Source organism: Apium graveolens, chromosome 9, assembly GCF_009905375.1.
Source record: "Apium graveolens cultivar Ventura chromosome 9, ASM990537v1, whole genome shotgun sequence".
Lineage (NCBI taxonomy): Eukaryota > Viridiplantae > Streptophyta > Magnoliopsida > Apiales > Apiaceae > Apium > Apium graveolens.
In genome coordinates this window covers 212,873,868-212,891,139 of record NC_133655.1, presented here as the reverse complement: position 1 = coordinate 212,891,139, position 17,272 = coordinate 212,873,868, and the positions used below count along the sequence as shown (strand labels likewise).

The 17,272-nt window shown below is 33.7% G+C and overlaps 1 protein-coding gene and 2 long non-coding RNA genes across 6 annotated transcripts; all 3 read right to left on the bottom strand.

Moving 5' to 3' along the window:
* Window positions 1–811: 811 nt before the first annotated feature.
* On the bottom strand, window positions 812–8,897 carry LOC141683795 (uncharacterized). The gene is made up of 13 exons (XM_074488561.1): window positions 8,532–8,897; window positions 8,186–8,335; window positions 7,429–7,599; window positions 6,729–6,872; window positions 5,771–5,876; window positions 5,504–5,652; window positions 5,280–5,405; window positions 4,066–4,209; window positions 3,706–3,793; window positions 2,658–3,031; window positions 1,857–2,177; window positions 1,421–1,651; window positions 812–1,230 (listed from the first exon to the last, which is right to left on the bottom strand). The coding sequence occupies exons 1-13, from the start codon at window positions 8,796–8,798 to the stop codon at window positions 1,096–1,098; spliced, it is 2,406 nt and encodes an 801-aa protein (XP_074344662.1). The 5' UTR covers window positions 8,799–8,897; the 3' UTR covers window positions 812–1,095.
* Window positions 8,898–9,692: 795 nt separating this feature from the next.
* Window positions 9,693–14,329, bottom strand: LOC141686693 (uncharacterized). Of its 4 annotated transcripts, none has more exons than XR_012560775.1 (6): window positions 13,969–14,329; window positions 13,254–13,293; window positions 11,673–11,817; window positions 11,281–11,452; window positions 11,054–11,125; window positions 9,693–10,977 (listed from the first exon to the last, which is right to left on the bottom strand). It is a non-coding gene; the product is annotated as an uncharacterized LOC141686693 (long non-coding RNA). The 4 variants fall into 4 exon arrangements; XR_012560774.1 differs by lacking the exons at window positions 13,254–13,293; window positions 13,969–14,329 and adding exons at window positions 12,136–12,175; window positions 12,850–13,208; XR_012560776.1 differs by lacking the exon at window positions 13,254–13,293.
* Window positions 14,330–14,532: 203 nt separating this feature from the next.
* LOC141682991 (uncharacterized) lies at window positions 14,533–16,062 on the bottom strand. Its single transcript, XR_012560038.1, has 3 exons — window positions 15,705–16,062; window positions 14,991–15,030; window positions 14,533–14,672 (listed from the first exon to the last, which is right to left on the bottom strand). It is a non-coding gene; the product is annotated as an uncharacterized LOC141682991 (long non-coding RNA).
* Window positions 16,063–17,272: the final 1,210 nt, after the last annotated feature.

Genomic DNA, 17,272 nt, shown 5'->3' with positions numbered 1-17,272 from the left:
GCCCTTGCAGGACTAAAATTAATACCTACTACACAATAAATCACGGCAACACATTTTAAATTTAATTAAACAGAAAATATTTATTATATATATCACAAAATATGTACAGAAATTTCCCGGTTATTACATGCGTAATAACTTTACCCATTTTTAAAATACGTATTAAAAATGTACTTTTGGCCATATATTTCAAAAAGTGATATTCTTGTTATATTTTCTAAAAAATAAGGTATTTTTTGTCATCGCCCTATATTGTTAATTAGCTATATGGTTAACGAAACTGAGACTCCTAAAATTATTTGACTTTGAGGTTATAGCTTACACCGTTGATTGAATTACGTACCGTTTACCATAATCTACTAATTTATCGAGTATGCCTAAATTCAGAAAGGATGAAATTATAGTTAACGGTATAGGATATATAAAGTGAGAGAGGGGGAGCCGTGGGTTTAGGAAAAAATGGATATAAATAACGAAGCTGTCGTGGGTGGATCTGACTTAAAAAGAAGGCTAATTTTGTGACTATCCTGTTTTGTTTTGCTTTGTTCGTGTTTGCCTTACTCCGCCCTAATTTAGAGAGTAGAACCGGCTGATAAATAAATAAAATAGTCTCCGTTTCTTATTAAAAGATTCCCTTTAACTATTAAGTGTTTTTTCTATTTGCATCTCAAATTTTATCCAGAGGGAAAAATACATTTAGGGATGGTCGATGGTTATCATTTATGGGGAGTGCTATCTTTTCCAAAACAACTGATGAGGACATGTTTTATTTACAAGAAATTTTGTTAGTCTAAATTTTATTACTCTGTAATTTACAAGAAGTAATTTACAAGATCCCAGTCTTACAAAAATTACTTTCTGCATAACTTTAGTTGCAGACGGAACATATTTAGTTTTTAGTTATAATTACGTATGCTATACTTTTTACATGTACACGAGATATGCACATTTGTAGGGTTTTGGGTATCATGGGTTATTTTCTGCCGAAAAATGTCATCCAAACTTGAGCTGGGCTGCTTTTGGTGAAAACTGATTCAGCACTTTTAAAATGCTGAAGCCGAGCAACGTGTGCAGTTGATCTAAGTTGTGGTAACTTCACAAGAATGCATCACGAAGGATACGTGCTGCTACTCTTTGAGTTAACCGATTGAGAACCTCTGGAAGTACTGTGGTCGAGAGACCTGGTAAAAGGGGAAGCAGCTCTTGAATCACCTGTCTAATATTCTCCACCTGTGGGTGAAAAGAATGATGCAGTTAAATATCTCGGTCACTTGTGAACTTGCAGAATTTTGATTTCAAATTAATAGTAGTATAATTTGTTGAATGGACATTATCAGATCAGCCAGCTGGGGTCAAAAAAGGATTATTCTTTTTTAGATATGAAGCAATTCAATATAAAGCAATTTTTTTCCAAATATACCTGGTTTGATGATCTTGGCGTTGATGCTCCAGAAGTTAGGAAGTCAGCAATTTTTTGAACATTGTTTAAAATGATTTTGTCCTCTTCAGTAATTGTTGGTAAAAGTCCTACAGGTCTCACAGAACCAAATGCCGGAACCATGCCGAAAACTGGAGCAGTATTTCCGATTCCTAAAACTGCCATCACCTGCACTAACTGTTGCCTGGTAATCGCATCAATGCCCTTCACTATCTGAATTGTACATGAAACTTTGTTTTAGTTGGCTCATATCCTTTTGACACACTTCACAAATTTTTTGAAATATATTATATTTATAATTTAACACCATCGATGTACCATTTTTTCTATTCTTTTGTTCCAAGAAACCAACAAAAAAAATATCATCAACAATACTATGAGGTGAAAATAATCTCATAATTGGGTGTAGGAGTACTACCTCATCCAAGAGAAACTCTCGAAAAAAGTTTCCCTTTTCAGACAGTAGAAATGCTAAAGCTGCTCTTGTTTGAATTGGCTGCGCCTGGGATACACTTGAAGGAAATCCAAGAGACATAAAGTTTGTTTGACTTTGCATAATTCCCAGCCCAGCCATGTCCCCGCTTAGCTCCTCTCCACCTCCACTTTTAGCAGCAGTTATGAAACTCTCAAAGGCTTGCATTACATCAATGAATCGTTCTGCATCAAAAATTCCAGACTTTCCATATATAGTGTAGCGCAAAGCATTCCTTAGACGTGGAGATTCATCAGTAAGGAGCCTCTGAAAACAGATGTTGACATTCAAGCTTTTGTTGTCACGAGTACATACAACAAGATAATAATACCAAGTTGCTGCAATTTAGTAAAGAAATGAGGGGGACGGATAGAGTGGTATTCAATAAACAATTTCTAGATTTCCAAAACCACGTATCGCCTGTTAAAGATATAGAAAGGCTAATAAACTATCCTCAAACCTCACACTCTGTACTGCAACTTATTTCATAGTGTGCTTCCAGAGTATCTATCCAAATTTGAAATTTCAAATAAGTTTATTTGATCAATATTATTAAGGAGTAAATTATGAAGGATTATTAAAGAAAGCGGAAAGAATACTCTTTCCGTTAATTATTTATCCAGATCAATAAGGTTTTGCAGTCAAATCATATTGACTCGGTGGGTAAAGCATGCAGTAAATACATATTTATACAAGAACAATAATCTACAGATATATAAAGCAATTGCAATTTAAATTCCAAAATACCTGTGCAATATATGGATAAGCTTCATCTACAATAGCGAAGTCAGAATTTCCCACTAAAGCTATGCCTTCAAGCACTCCGATTGCCCTAATTATAAGCGCGAAATAAGGAGGTATCCTGAAGGGATAGTCAAACGTGATCTGTGCTAAATCTGATGCCAATTCTTGAAAGTTAATGTTTTTTGCCCCACCGCCTTCAAGTGCCTGATCAAAGACCTTTGCCAGAACAGGCAAAATAGGTTCTAAATTCACACCTTCAGGAATGAAATCAAGCTTGACAAAGTCTTTCACTATAGCACCATAATCTCGGTGAATAAGGTGAGCAATAGCTTCAATCATCCCATACTTTTGATCATCAGTTAATTTGGTGACTAAGCCTGAAATCAGGAAACCAAAGATATTGAGTTCATCATGCATGAAACAGTGTAAATATCTCATAGACTCGTGATTGCTCCAAATCTAACGCAAATATCGAATCTCGAAACGAGAATCTGATATGTTTAGAGTCTCAAGAAATGATTAACTTGCTCATGCAATTCCCTAGAAGACTTGAGCCCCCTCCAGAGGACATGACTTTTACGCCTTATGAAATATGAACTATGTATCTACTAATCTCCACGCCCTTTTTTTTGTCAAGTGATATGCCTCCACTCTCTTGGTTCATATGTAATGTACCGAATATGCTAAACTGGTTCACAATTACAAGAATATCTTCTAGTTTTATTAAGTGATTATAAGAGAGAAGCTAATTTCATATTGGATATTCATTCACTCTGTTTTGCTTGTAAATTTATGTTTTGTGTTATTGCATCTCTGAATTCATAGACTGCATAAAAGAACCATCACGCTATAAGCAGAGGTAGTCAAATTCATCAAGTCTGTTACTTAATGAACTTCCGATGTTGATTATAGATGTTATACACATGATTTTTCTTCCATATTATTATGTAATTAGGACGTAAGGGGCAAAAATGCTTCCCCAGAACCTATATTTAGACGTCATATATGTTGAAAGATGATATTGCATTGTGCAAGCGCTAAAATTATTTACCAAAATCAAGTATAGCCAGCTTTCCTTCTGGAGTGCGAATCATATTTCCAGGATGCGGATCAGCATGGAAGAAACCCGTGTCAAGCAACTGCAGATGGCCAGATAAGAATCAGTAAGGTAGTCCATGCATATATTGAAAGAAAACAGAGTTATGCTAAAGGTGCATTTATTTAGGGGCTATAAATGATTCAAGATCACACCAACTTGTGAAAATTCAAAACAAGTTTTAAAGCTAAATCAACAGAAGGAAAAAATGCATTATTTCATTAGTCAGCCATTTCTGTTAGGTTGGGTCAAAAAGAGATAGAGAAAGGGTATAAATTTTATGTGATCCACAATGTATTAATTTTATGCATTCACCTGCTTTAGATAGCATATGACTCCAACATTCACCAACTCCCCAACATCACTCTCTATACTTTGAGATAGCTTCTCTCCTTCTATCCATTGTGTAGTAAGAACCTTTCTCGAAGTATACTTTGTGTATGTTTTAGGAACAACAACCTGGGAAATAAAAAAAATTAGAAACGCGGAACTGTTGCAAAAATCAGCATAGATAATAGTCAAAATGTAAAGAATTAAAATTGTATTTAGAACTCTCTACAAGTCCACAAGAGACATCATGCCTGAATTAAGAAAAAAGTAAATAATCAACAAAATATAAATTAATAACTCCCAACTCCTCTAAGGTTGTGAAGAATGCAGGTTGTTTAAACTTCAAATCCAAACTCCTCTTAGGTGATGTCAGAGATATAGAATAGAATTCTAAAGGCTTCCTGAATCAGTTTAAGCTATGATTCTGTATGTGAATAATTTGAAATTGTGAAAAAGAACAAGATGATTAAAAGCAACATTTTCCTTTAACAGACATCAGCAAGTTCTCCAAACTCTAGATAACGAATTATTAAAAGTAAGAAGATTTCTTAAACTATATTTTGAAGAACTGAAGAGATGCTATAGCAGAGAGAATCGGCTGTCAAACATCGCTGCCTATGTCCATGCCAAAACCATGAAATTAATTACAAGATAATATGTACAAATATGCTAGAGATAAATATACTTGACATCTTTGCACATCATCAATAAGATGAGTTTTTAACCCGAACTATAAAACATAAATTATACCTGCGGCTGCTAAACAATTAGGGAAAACAGATGGTTTAAAAACTCGTGTTTCAGTAAAATTCAGGTTCTGGTATGGGTAAATAATGCCAACAATCTGTATAGAAGTGCAGTCACCACTCGGAAGAAAAGTGATCAATGTCAAATAATTGTAGATGTACTTTTATTTCCACTAGATAAGTGCCGTTTTAAGAGGCTCAGCAGAAAGCATTCATGAAATAAACTTGTATGCACGAATAGCATGTCCTAAAAGGTACATTTATTGCAGCATTCATGAAAAAAATAAAACATAACCTTTTGAGTAGAGCAGTAATTTTACTTTTGATTATAAAATATATATACTCAGCTTCAGTATATATACTATACAATTAATAACAGCAGTTGCGTGCTGCTACTTCCGTATACTATCTTACACTAAACACAAACGAATATGTTTAGAAATTATTAGTCACCTGCGGAAGGTCCTTTCTCATCATCTCTGCAAATATCGTACCATTTTCACCCTCATTAATATAATCAAGCTCCTCAAAAAAACGAGCTGCCCATTCATCAACCAACCCAACCACGTCAATGGATACCTGAGATATAAGGAACATAAAATACAGTACTTCACCCTTTAATAGTACATAATAGGATATAAAGACATTGAAGCAACAGTAGGATCTAACCAGCCTACCTGAGGAAATTTACGAAGTACCAATCCCAAGTTTCTGATGATAAACAAATCAACAGTCACCGTTTCAAGAACAAAAGGCCTCTGTACCTTAACAGCTACCAAGTCCCCATTTTCTTTCAGGCGTCCCTTGTACACTTGCCCAAGTGAGGCTACGTAGCAATTTCGATAGGAAGAAGTATCATCAGCCTTGCAATACAGAAATGCACAACAACAGAGGGTTTTTTCACATCAGGTGAAAATAAAGTTTTTAAAGTATATCGAGGTTACCTGCAGCCACTGGCGAGGAAGTAAGTTCGGAGTAGATGTTATACCACGGCTGACCGAGCTCCTCCTCAATTAGAGCCATAGCAATATCATTTGGATATGATGGAACCTTCACAAACCATGGAGAAAGGAACAGTCAGCTATTGTTGCAACCCCATATCAATAAAATGGTCAACAAAATCAAAAGATTTATGTACTCGTACAAACTTTGAGCTTATAGATGTACTTGCAACATTACTCCAGTGTCCAGCTAACATTTCTAGATAAAAGGAGCTCAAACAGACGAGAAAAATATTAGAGACACTGAGAATGTGAACGGGGGAGGGGGGGCTACAAGTTTTATAAAATTGAGGAGTGTTTTCATAATAAAAGGAGCTGTGAACACAGAAGGGGGGTATAACCTTCTAAGAAATTGAGGAGTGTTACAAGTACACACACAGAGACGAACTTGGCTTACCGCCGTTGCTACAGTTTACGTTTATAAATTAACTTCAAGAGCAAGTCCAAGAGATGCCTTTAATGGTGTCCTAAATCAAAATTTAAGGCAAATGAGGAAAAATAAAGCTTCAACAGTGTCCTAGAAGTGCCTTAAAACACTAAGACATCTCTTATTTGCCCTATTTATAAGGCTGTCCTAGAAGTGCCTTATTTCACTTTGAAATTGAATAATAAAAAATTGATGTACCCTCTTTTTCACACACTTCTTTTTTCTTCCCTCCATACTTACATTTCAAAGATATTATTATTATAATAATAGGGCATGAATATAAGGCTTGTTGTTGGAGTTCATGTCTACAAATAATGTCTTAACTTACTAGGACACTATATCACTATATTTTATAATATTTATAGGGCATCCACTAGGACAGTATAGGACTTGCATCTTCTTGCATAAAGCTAATGCAGCTATGCCATGGATAAATGTTATTACATAAGCTGAAACGCATAAATTTGCACTTACCTTATCACAAAGCTTTTGCAGCTCAGTCATTGCTGAAGGAGAAAGTATATCAGGCCTAATGCTCAATGCTTGGCCAAGTTTAATATATGCTGGACCCAAAGAGGTTACAATCTCTCTTAACTCAATTGCTCGAGCAACTTCATTCTAATGACAGCGAGAAAGTAATAAACAACGGATAAGTAAAACAGTATGTAAGAAGATCTATTTACTTCAACTTAAAATTTAAAAGTTTAAGCAAATGTCGACTTAAATTCCACAGTCTATAATAAAGAATCAATTTGCTTTACCCATATTCAGTAGAAGTTAATCATATTACATACAAGAGTCAGAATGCCAAGATATAGAATAGCAAAAGAAACTCATGAAAAAAAAAATAGAATAAATGAAGTCTCTATCAGATAGGTTTGGCACAAATACATACAATTAACTCTATACGTAAACCATAACATTTAAATACAAACCAATGTTTAATTCCTTGTTCCGAATCAAATTTAGTAAACTATACACAACTGAAGGGTAAGCACAACTTGCTCACCACGATGTAGGTTAACTGTGAACTAAACAGTTAAGAGATACGATACAAGGACCAGCTTCTAGAACAAAAATATAAATGAAGCATGGAGAAATAACCAAAGTGCTCAAGTATGAAAACCAGAACAAAACTACAAAACTTATATATTATTATGAACCTAGTACAAACCTCTTTAACTTTTTTATTAATCACATCCCAGGCAAGACGTGAAAGAAATCCTCCAGCAACAGATGTTAACTGCGCAATACGAGTTGCGACAGCACGGGGTCGTTTTCCCCAGTATGTAGAGATGCTGTCAGGATTGTACACCATAGGTAAAGCCTCAGTACTTTCATCAACCTGCAGTACCACTAACCATAAGGATTTATAGTATGACCACTGCTTGTGGGAAATAGAGTCCAAGGCAGCTTAACGGACAGATTAACATGTACACATCATTAGAATTAAAACTCTTCAAACTTCAGCAAATTAACTTCACATTCCAGTGTCGTTGTGTCAATAACAATTGTTTTCAAAAAAATTAATGCCTTTCGTTACATCTAATATGCAAAATAGATGCCTAGTCGCAAGTCTTAACCCTCGTCCAAGGGAACTTGTAAATACATATAGTGAAAAGAGAGTGAACTGTTCCATTCCAAATCTATAGCTGACTGTAGTTAAACGCTGAAAGATCCTCAAACTTGGCCTACTTTCTCCCTAGGAACGAAGTCAATTAAGCCGAAGTGAACCATAAGCATGTCTGTAATTTCTATATGGTGATCCAGTCCTATATTACTGCCATATTCGTATACTTCAAACAGCACAAAAACTACTAACAAAATAAAATAAACATGTGCAATCGTGCACACTAGGTACTATAATAAAATGACCTAATCGAGAAAAGCAAAACAAATAAAAAACTCGGAACTTAAATTTAGCAACGGACCTCCACTAAACGGAGCTGAATACTATCGTCAGCAAACTGCGAATCACTTAAATTTTGACCTCGAAGTCCTCTCATTAGTATTGCCAAGTCCTCATTCTCTTCCATTTGAGCTCTCACTCTCTTGATTTCCTGCGAAACCGTCTCCATTCTCTGCCATTCGAAAAATCAATATTCAACACATAATCAATCATCAAAATAACCAACACAAAATGTCATAGCCGCATTCTATGGAAAACAAAACATTACCCAGACTTAAAATTGTTCTCAATTGAGCGCGAGCCTATGTATATAATCTTAGTTTGTACTTGCATAGCAATCAAACAATATAAAAGGGCGGGAAAATTACCGTAGAAGAACCGTTAATAGTGGAATTGAGGGATCCATTGACCGGTTTACTATTTGCCGGCGAGGTGGAAGGGCCGGTGCCGGAGGTTCTGGTGCTAGTAGGTTTAGGCTCCGTTGCCACAGCGCGAACATCGAGGCGATTACGCCTCGAGAGCTTTCGATTACGTCTCGGAATCGAAAATTGAAGTAGCGAGGAGGTTTTAGTAGAAGAGAATGTGCGACGGAGAGGCTCGATTCCGCAGTAACCGAACTGCGATGCTGCGTCCATGCTCAAAATTCAAGCTTAACAAGTGCGTGTTTGAGAGAGAGAGAGAGAGTTGGAAGTGAAATGGAGGGAGTAAAGTGAAGTAGATGTTTGTTTGTATATGAATTGGGGGTGGGTGTGTGTATTTGGTTAGAAGAGAGAACACGTGGCTTGATTCTAGAGGCCTCATGCTTTTGGCGCTACCCAATGCGCTTGTTTCATTTTGTGCCGTTTGTTTTTATGATATTAGAAACTAGGGGGTAATACTAGGAACTTTTTAATAAAAACGTAATTTGTGATATTCTTATTTTATATTTTAAGCTAAATGTGTGATACGTTCTTTCGGGCTTTTCATCGTATTTTTTTTTCAAAATTACTTACAACGTCTCCGCAAGAATAGCATATTTTAGTTACTTTATAATATTTTGATTATTGTCATCCCTTGGGTCAAATAGAATTTTTACTCATTTTATTATCAACCAACATATTCAAAAAACCCCCAATTTTGTTTGTTTTCAAACTTAATTTACACATGACATGATAGGTCTGATTTTGCATTAAGCCTGGTGAGAAAATCCAAGCCATTTAAATTCAATAACAATAAAGCATAAAATTTATACTACTTCCGAACACAGATTAAGGTACATGTGTATATAAGGTCATCTTACAGAAAGCTTGTAAACCTAGAATTAGATGTCTCCCACTTATAGAACCAATGCATTTATCATTATTATTCAGTTAAAGAAGAGGAGAATAAAGAAAAGGTTTTTAAGCTAATCATCCAATCAATTGGCCTAGATAACCTAATCCTCTAACTAAAGTACCAAACTTATATTAGTTTTGTTTGAGGAAATGTAATGCTCTAACATAAATTATCATTATTCAGTTGACGTGATTCAAATAGAATAGAAGGCGGCGAAAGTATTGTTAATTGTACCCTTGTTTATCAGCAAATATTAATCAAATTTGGCTAGAGAGAGTAGGCTGTACTATTATTCAATATTGGTACATTTTAGTGTTGTTATGACTTAATTTAGTAAATACAAGTCTTTGTTCTCAGTGCCAAAGGATCATTAAACATATCTCATTATGCAGATTATAAACTATTACCTCTAATATTTGAAAACAAATAATAAATGGGAGTTATGCAACATTTGCTAGGGTATATATCGTACATGTCAGTAAGCAGGCGGTTGTCGTATAGTCTATATAAATAAGAGCCGTTGTTACATTTGTAAAGATCGGCGGCGCGATAAAAGCTGCAAAAGGTTCAATAAAAGGTTTAGTAGTCAACTCATGGCAGCTGCGGCATTTGCTGCTATTTCAGGATTAGAATCAATATCATGCTTCCAAGTAATGGTCGAGCAATTAAAATGTGGTGAGTTAATAGATTGCGCACATGAAATAACTACTTTATTTTTAAAATGACTTAGTTGCAAAACCAATTAAAGGAGTTTGAGGAAATGTAATCCTCAAACAGAAATTAGATACGTGATAACTACAGGAATAACATTAAAGATGAAAATTTGTAGGGTGCCATCAAGTGGATCAACAAATAAAAGGCAACTTAAATTAATCTCATGATTCACCTGTCGCAAGAATTAAATTATTATAATCACATGAACGTAAATCATTATTAATCTAATGACTTTACCCAATATTTTATTTTTTGGATAGTAAAATTATTTCGACGCAAGTGAAGACTTAAGGATGAAAGTTTTCTTAGTTATCTCGATCCACAAACCCAATAAATAAAGGTTCAGGCTAGATACGATTGAATAATGAAATCTTTAACAGCGTTCAGTATTAGTTTATCCACTTCATCTGAGAGTGTGTCACCCAATAGAATGTTAGGTCCCTAAATGTATAATAAACTTCAAATTTAAGTTTGACAACAGAACAGATGCTAGGCTAACTTAATGGAAAGAAAAAGTAAAAAAAAATGTTTATTAGCAATTTTACATCTACGGCTTAAAGTGAAAGATAACCCTTCTGCATAATTTTGGCATATACCTGTTTATCAAGCCCAAATACCCAAATTGACCGTGCAGCAAGCAAATCCCAGTCATACTCTGATTTGAAAAAATCACTCAATTTCTTACGCGGCAAGACAATGCTGACAACACCATTCTTAATGTCTTTGGCAAGCCCACTATCTAATGGCTCAGCAATCTAATATGATGCTATCAATTAAACTATGTTCCTACATTACATAAATAAATCAAAATGAATTGATAAAAGAAAAATACTATTAACATTTTATACCATTGTTATCTTACTTTTCTCGTTAGGTGTTTCAGCAAAAAAATTCATTGATGACTTAATCACTGTCTCATAACAGGATGTGCCACCTGAAATATGTGCACAAAAAAATTATATTTGTGAAGAAAAAGTAGCCCTAGGAGTACTAAATTTTATATTTGTAAAGAAAAAGCAGGAGTACACTTCCCTACCAAATAAGTAGAAACCAAAATATAAGAAATTAAATGATAAATTCATTAGATACCTTCACTTCCACTTCTGAGCAGAGCTCCCTCGGATCCTTCATTACAAAATCCAAGCCCCAACAACGCCTCTACCTCCCTCAGGATGAGAAAAAAATAACATCACTTGTTGTCTCGTAATTCAGAGAGCTGAATTTTCAGCCAAAATCTTGTCATAGCAAGCCCCAACAACGCCTACCTCATGCAAGAGATAATTACAATAAGAAAGTTTATTATTGTTTACAATCCAGTAGCTAGTAAAATGATAAAACCATAAAAAAGATAAAAGATTAAAAAAAGGTATTCACTCTAGTAGATATTTGCATTGGTTAATTCATTAATCTTCTCCAACAACTCCTCATTTGTCCTTGGTCTGATAAAAATAGAAACTCCAAAAAAGTGAATTAGTCTGTACCTAAAAATAATTTGCATAGTTGTAAACATACGAGATACATGAATTTAACATTTTTAAATTCAGTATCTCCGTGATTGCAGCTTAGGTCTTCATAGATTCCATCAACAGTTGCCTTTATTGGGTCGCCGGAGTATTTGACGTGTATCTACAATAAATAGACTAAAGAATATGACCATCTTGCACAAATAAGATAAACAAAAATTGTTGGAAGCGTAAACATATATATTCATTGTGCTATGAACAGTACTCGCCTATATTCTTCTACATTTCGGCAGTTTGGCTATATTTGAAGCCACGATTTCTATGGTAAGTCTATTTCTGATTTCCAAATATATAATTATGTACCCGATCTGTGTACATTGAATAACCCACGTTTTATCATCGCTATTGAATATGACCTAAAATTTCATGAAAAGTTATTCGTCGTGTAGTTATAGACTATGCTAATTTCAGATGCACAAACCTGGTACATTATTAAAACCTCCTTGCATCTTGTTTTTTAACTGCCAAGTAAGCAAAATCAAAGAACTTAATAACAATAATGGGAATTAAAGCAGACAATGGAAACATGATTAAAGCGTGTCATCAAGATCCCAGCTTTATAAGCTCAATGCAATGAAGAATATGTTCCTAATTTTTTTCACAACATTCACCATGTCAAAATATTAGTCCTAAAATACACTATCTACCTTTAAAATTTAATTTGAAGAAGAATATTTCATTACACATTTGCAGATAATAATCCATTAATTCGCTAACTTTTAATAACACTTAATTAAAAACCCACATTTTAAAATACAACAACTCATCTACAATCACGAGATTTCAGTTGCGAAACACAAACAATGGCAACAGAATAAAAGGGACTTATCAGGATCTTAGATTTTTAAGCTCATGAAAAGATATTTGTTTAGTAATATTGTTTAGTATTAATACTAAGCACTCATAAGTCACAAGCAATCCAAGAGCCAAACAATGTAACCAAGACAAGTTACTAAACATAAAAAAGGGCTTAAACACTCAATCAAATAACTCAATACATTAATTCAAACATGAACAATCAAGTTAATATCATAAAAACATGAGCTTTAGTACATTCATTATAAATTATACACACATAGTGCACATAATAGATACATATACACACATGTGTGTTTATTTCAGAAAAAGTGCTTACCCAATCCTGAAAAGATGTGTATAAGATGTGTGTTTATTGCAGGTGCCTTTTTCTATATTGTGAATGAAGATGTGCAATCGAAAAGAATTGATCTATTGCCTGCAAACAAAATCAAAATATGATGAACCATAACAATGTTAAAGTAGACGAAACATAAACAAAACACTCGTTCATCCTCCTTTATATACACATGCTCCGCCCAATTAAGGGAGGCAGAGAGTCCAAAACCGAATTATAAGGGTCGGCTGTTGATTTTCTAGGTTGTAATTGGAGTGTAGTTGCAAAGAGATGCTGATACAAAATAAGATAAATGAATGGGGCTTAAAAATGTAGAGAAAATAATTTAGACATGAGTGGGAGGTGCCACGTTAGCCGCATGTGATTTAATAATGTACCACGTCAACCTGGTACATTATTAAAACCTCCTTGCATCTTGTTTTTTAACTGCCAAGTAAGCAAAATCAAAGAACTTAATAACAATAATGGGAATTAAAGCAGACAATGGAATCATGATTAAAGCGTGTCATCAAGATCCCAGCTTTATAAGCTCAATGCAATGAAGAATATGTTCCTAATTTTTTTCACAACATTCATCATGTCAAAATATTAGTCCTAAAATACACTATCTACCTTTAAATTTTAATTTGAAGAAGAATATTTCATTACACATTTGCAGATAATAATCCATTAATTCGCTAACTTTTAATAACACTTAATTAAAAACCCACATTTTAAAATACAACAACTCATCTACAATCACGAGATTTCAATTGCGAAACACAAACAATGGCAACAGAATAAAAGGGACTTATCAGGATCTTAGATTTTTAAGCTCATGAAAAGATATTTGTTTAGTAATATTGTTTAGTATTAATACTAAGCACTCACAAGTCACAAGCAATCCAAGAGCCAAACAATGTAACCAAGACAAGTTACTAAACATAAAAAAGGGCTTAAACACTCAATCAAATAACTCAATACATTAATTCAAACATGAACAATCAAGTTAATATCATAAAAACATGAGCTTTAGTACATTCATTGTAAATTATACACACATAGTGCACATAATAGATACATATACACACATGTGTGTTTATTTCAGAAAAAAGTGCTTACCCAATCCTGAGAAGATGTGTATAAGATGTGTGTTTATTGCAGGTGCCTTTTTCTATATTGTGAATGAAGATGTGCAATCGAAAAGAATTGATCTATTGCCTGCAAACAAAATCAAAATATGATGAACCATAACAATGTTAAAGTAGACGAAACATAAACAAAACACTCGTTCATCCTCCTTTATATACACATGCTCCGCCCAATTAAGGGAGGCAGAGAGTCCAAAACCGAATTATAAGGGTCGGCTGTTGATTTTCTAGGTTGTAATTGGAGTGTAGTTGCAAAGAGATGCTGATACAAAATAAGATAAATGAATGGGGCTTAAAAATGTAGAGAAAATAATTTAGACATGAGTGGGAGGTGCCACGTCAGCCGCATGTGATTTTCCTTTATATAGATATATAAAATGATAAAACCATAAAAAAGATAAAAGATTAAAAAAAGGTATTCACTCTAGTAGATATTTGCATTGGTTAATCCATTAATCTTCTCCAACAACTCCTCATTTGTCCTTAGTCTGATAAAAATAGAAACTCCAAAAAAGTGAATTAGTCTGTACCTAAAAATAATTTGCATAGTTGTAAACATACGAGATACATGAATTTAACATTTTTAAATTCAGTATCTCCGTGATTGCAACTTAGGTCTTCATAGATTCCATCAACAGTTGCCTTTATTGGGTCGCCGGAGTATTTGACGTGTATCTACAATAAATAGACTAAAGAATATGACCATCTTGCACAAATAAGATAAACAAAAATTGTTGGAAGCGTAAACATATATATTCATTGTGCTATGAACAGTACTCGCCTATATTCTTCTACATTTCGGCAGTTTGGCTATATTTGAAGCCACAATTTCTATGGTAAGTCTATTTCTGATTTCCAAATATATAATTATGTACCCGATCTGTGTACATTGAATAACCCACGTTTTATCATCGCTATTGAATATGACCTAAAATTTCATGAAAAGTTATTCGCCGTGTAGTTATAGACTATGCTAATTTCAGATGCACAAACCTGGTACATTATTAAAACCTCCTTGCATCTTGTTTTTTAACTGCCAAGTAAGCAAAATCAAAGAACTTAATAACAATAATGGGAATTAAAGCAGACAATGGAAACATGATTAAAGCGTGTCATCAAGATCCCAGCTTTATAAGCTCAATGCAATGAAGAATATGTTCCTAATTTTTTTCACAACATTCACCATGTCAAAATATTAGTCCTAAAATACACTATCTACCTTTAAAATTTAATTTGAAGAAGAATATTTCATTACACATTTGCAGATAATAATCCATTAATTCGCTAACTTTTAATAACACTTAATTAAAAACCCACATTTTAAAATACAACAACTCATCTACAATCACGAGATTTCAGTTGCGAAACACAAACAATGGCAACAGAATAAAAGGGACTTATCAGGATCTTAGATTTTTAAGCTCATGAAAAGATATTTGTTTAGTAATATTGTTTAGTATTAATACTAAGCACTCATAAGTCACAAGCAATCCAAGAGCCAAACAATGTAACCAAGACAAGTTACTAAACATAAAAAAGGGCTTAAACACTCAATCAAATAACTCAATACATTAATTCAAACATGAACAATCAAGTTAATATCATAAAAACATGAGCTTTAGTACATTCATTGTAAATTATACACACATAGTGCACATAATAGATACATATACACACATGTGTGTTTATTTCAGAAAAAGTGCTTACCCAATCCTGAGAAGATGTGTATAAGATGTGTGTTTATTGCAGGTGCCTTTTTCTATATTGTGAATGAAGATGTGCAATCGAAAAGAATTGATCTATTGCCTGCAAATAAAATCAAAATATGATGAACCATAACAATGTTAAAGTAGACGAAACATAAACAAAACACTCGTTCATCCTCCTTTATATACACATGCTCCGCCCAATTAAGGGAGGCAGAGAGTCCAAAACCGAATTATAAGGGTCGGCTGTTGATTTTCTAGGTTGTAATTGGAGTGTAGTTGCAAAGAGATGCTGATACAAAATAAGATAAATGAATGGGGCTTAAAAATGTAGAGAAAATAATTTAGACATGAGTGGGAGGTGCCACGTTAGCCGCATGTGATTTAATAATGTACCACGTCAACCTGGTACATTATTAAAACCTCCTTGCATCTTGTTTTTTAACTGCCAAGTACGCAAAATCAAAGAACTTAATAACAATAATGGGAATTAAAGCAGACAATGGAATCATGATTAAAGCGTGTCATCAAGATCCCAGCTTTATAAGCTCAATGCAATGAAGAATATGTTCCTAATTTTTTTCACAACATTCATCATGTCAAAATATTAGTCCTGAAATACACTATCTACCTTTAAAATTTAATTTGAAGAAGAATATTTCATTACACATTTGCAGATAATAATCCATTAATTCGCTAACTTTTAATAACACTTAATTAAAAACCCACATTTTAAAATACAACAACTCATCTACAATCACGAGATTTCAGTTGCGAAACACAAACAATGGCAACAGAATAAAAGGGACTTATCAGGATCTTAGATTTTTAAGCTCATGAAAAGATATTTGTTTAGTAATATTGTTTAGTATTAATACTAAGCACTCACAAGTCACAAGCAATCCAAGAGCCAAACAATGTAACCAAGACAAGTTACTAAACATAAAAAAGGGCTTAAACACTCAATCAAATAACTCAATACATTAATTCAAACATGAACAATCAAGTTAATATCATAAAAACATGAGCTTTAGTACATTCATTGTAAATTATACACACATAGTGCACATAATAGATACATATACACACATGTGTGTTTATTTCAGAAAAAGTGCTTACCCAATCCTGAGAAGATGTGTATAAGATGTGTGTTTATTGCAGGTGCCTTTTTCTATATTATGAATGAAGATGTGCAATCGAAAAGAATTGATCTATTGCCTGCAAACAAAATCAAAATATGATGAACCATAACAATGTTAAAGTAGACGAAACATAAACAAAACACTCGTTCATCCTCCTTTATATACACATGCTCCGCCCAATTAAGGGAGGCAGAGAGTCCAAAACCGAATTATAAGGGTCGGCTGTTGATTTTCTAGGTTGTAATTGGAGTGTAGTTGCAAAGAGATGCTGATACAAAATAAGATAAATGAATGAGGCTTAAAAATGTAGAGAAAATAATTTAGACATGAGTGGGAGGTGCCACGTCAGCCGCATGTGATTTTCCTTTATATAGATATATAGATATAGATATATAGATATATAGATTAAATTTAAATTTAAATATAC

What these genes read in the sequence shown, in the direction of transcription:
- LOC141683795 (XM_074488561.1), bottom strand. Translation starts at nt 8,798, where the DNA reads ATGGACGCAGCATCGCAGTTCGGTTACTGCGGAATCGAGCCTCTCCGT. An exon ending in TTCAGCTCCGTTTAGTGGAG is followed by an intron (nt 7,600 to 8,185) that starts GTCCGTTGCTAA and finishes GTGGTACTGCAG; the next exon opens with GTTGATGAAAGTACTGAGGC. An exon ending in CTTATCCATATATTGCACAG is followed by an intron (nt 2,178 to 2,657) that starts GTATTTTGGAAT and finishes ATCTGTTTTCAG; the next exon opens with AGGCTCCTTACTGATGAATC.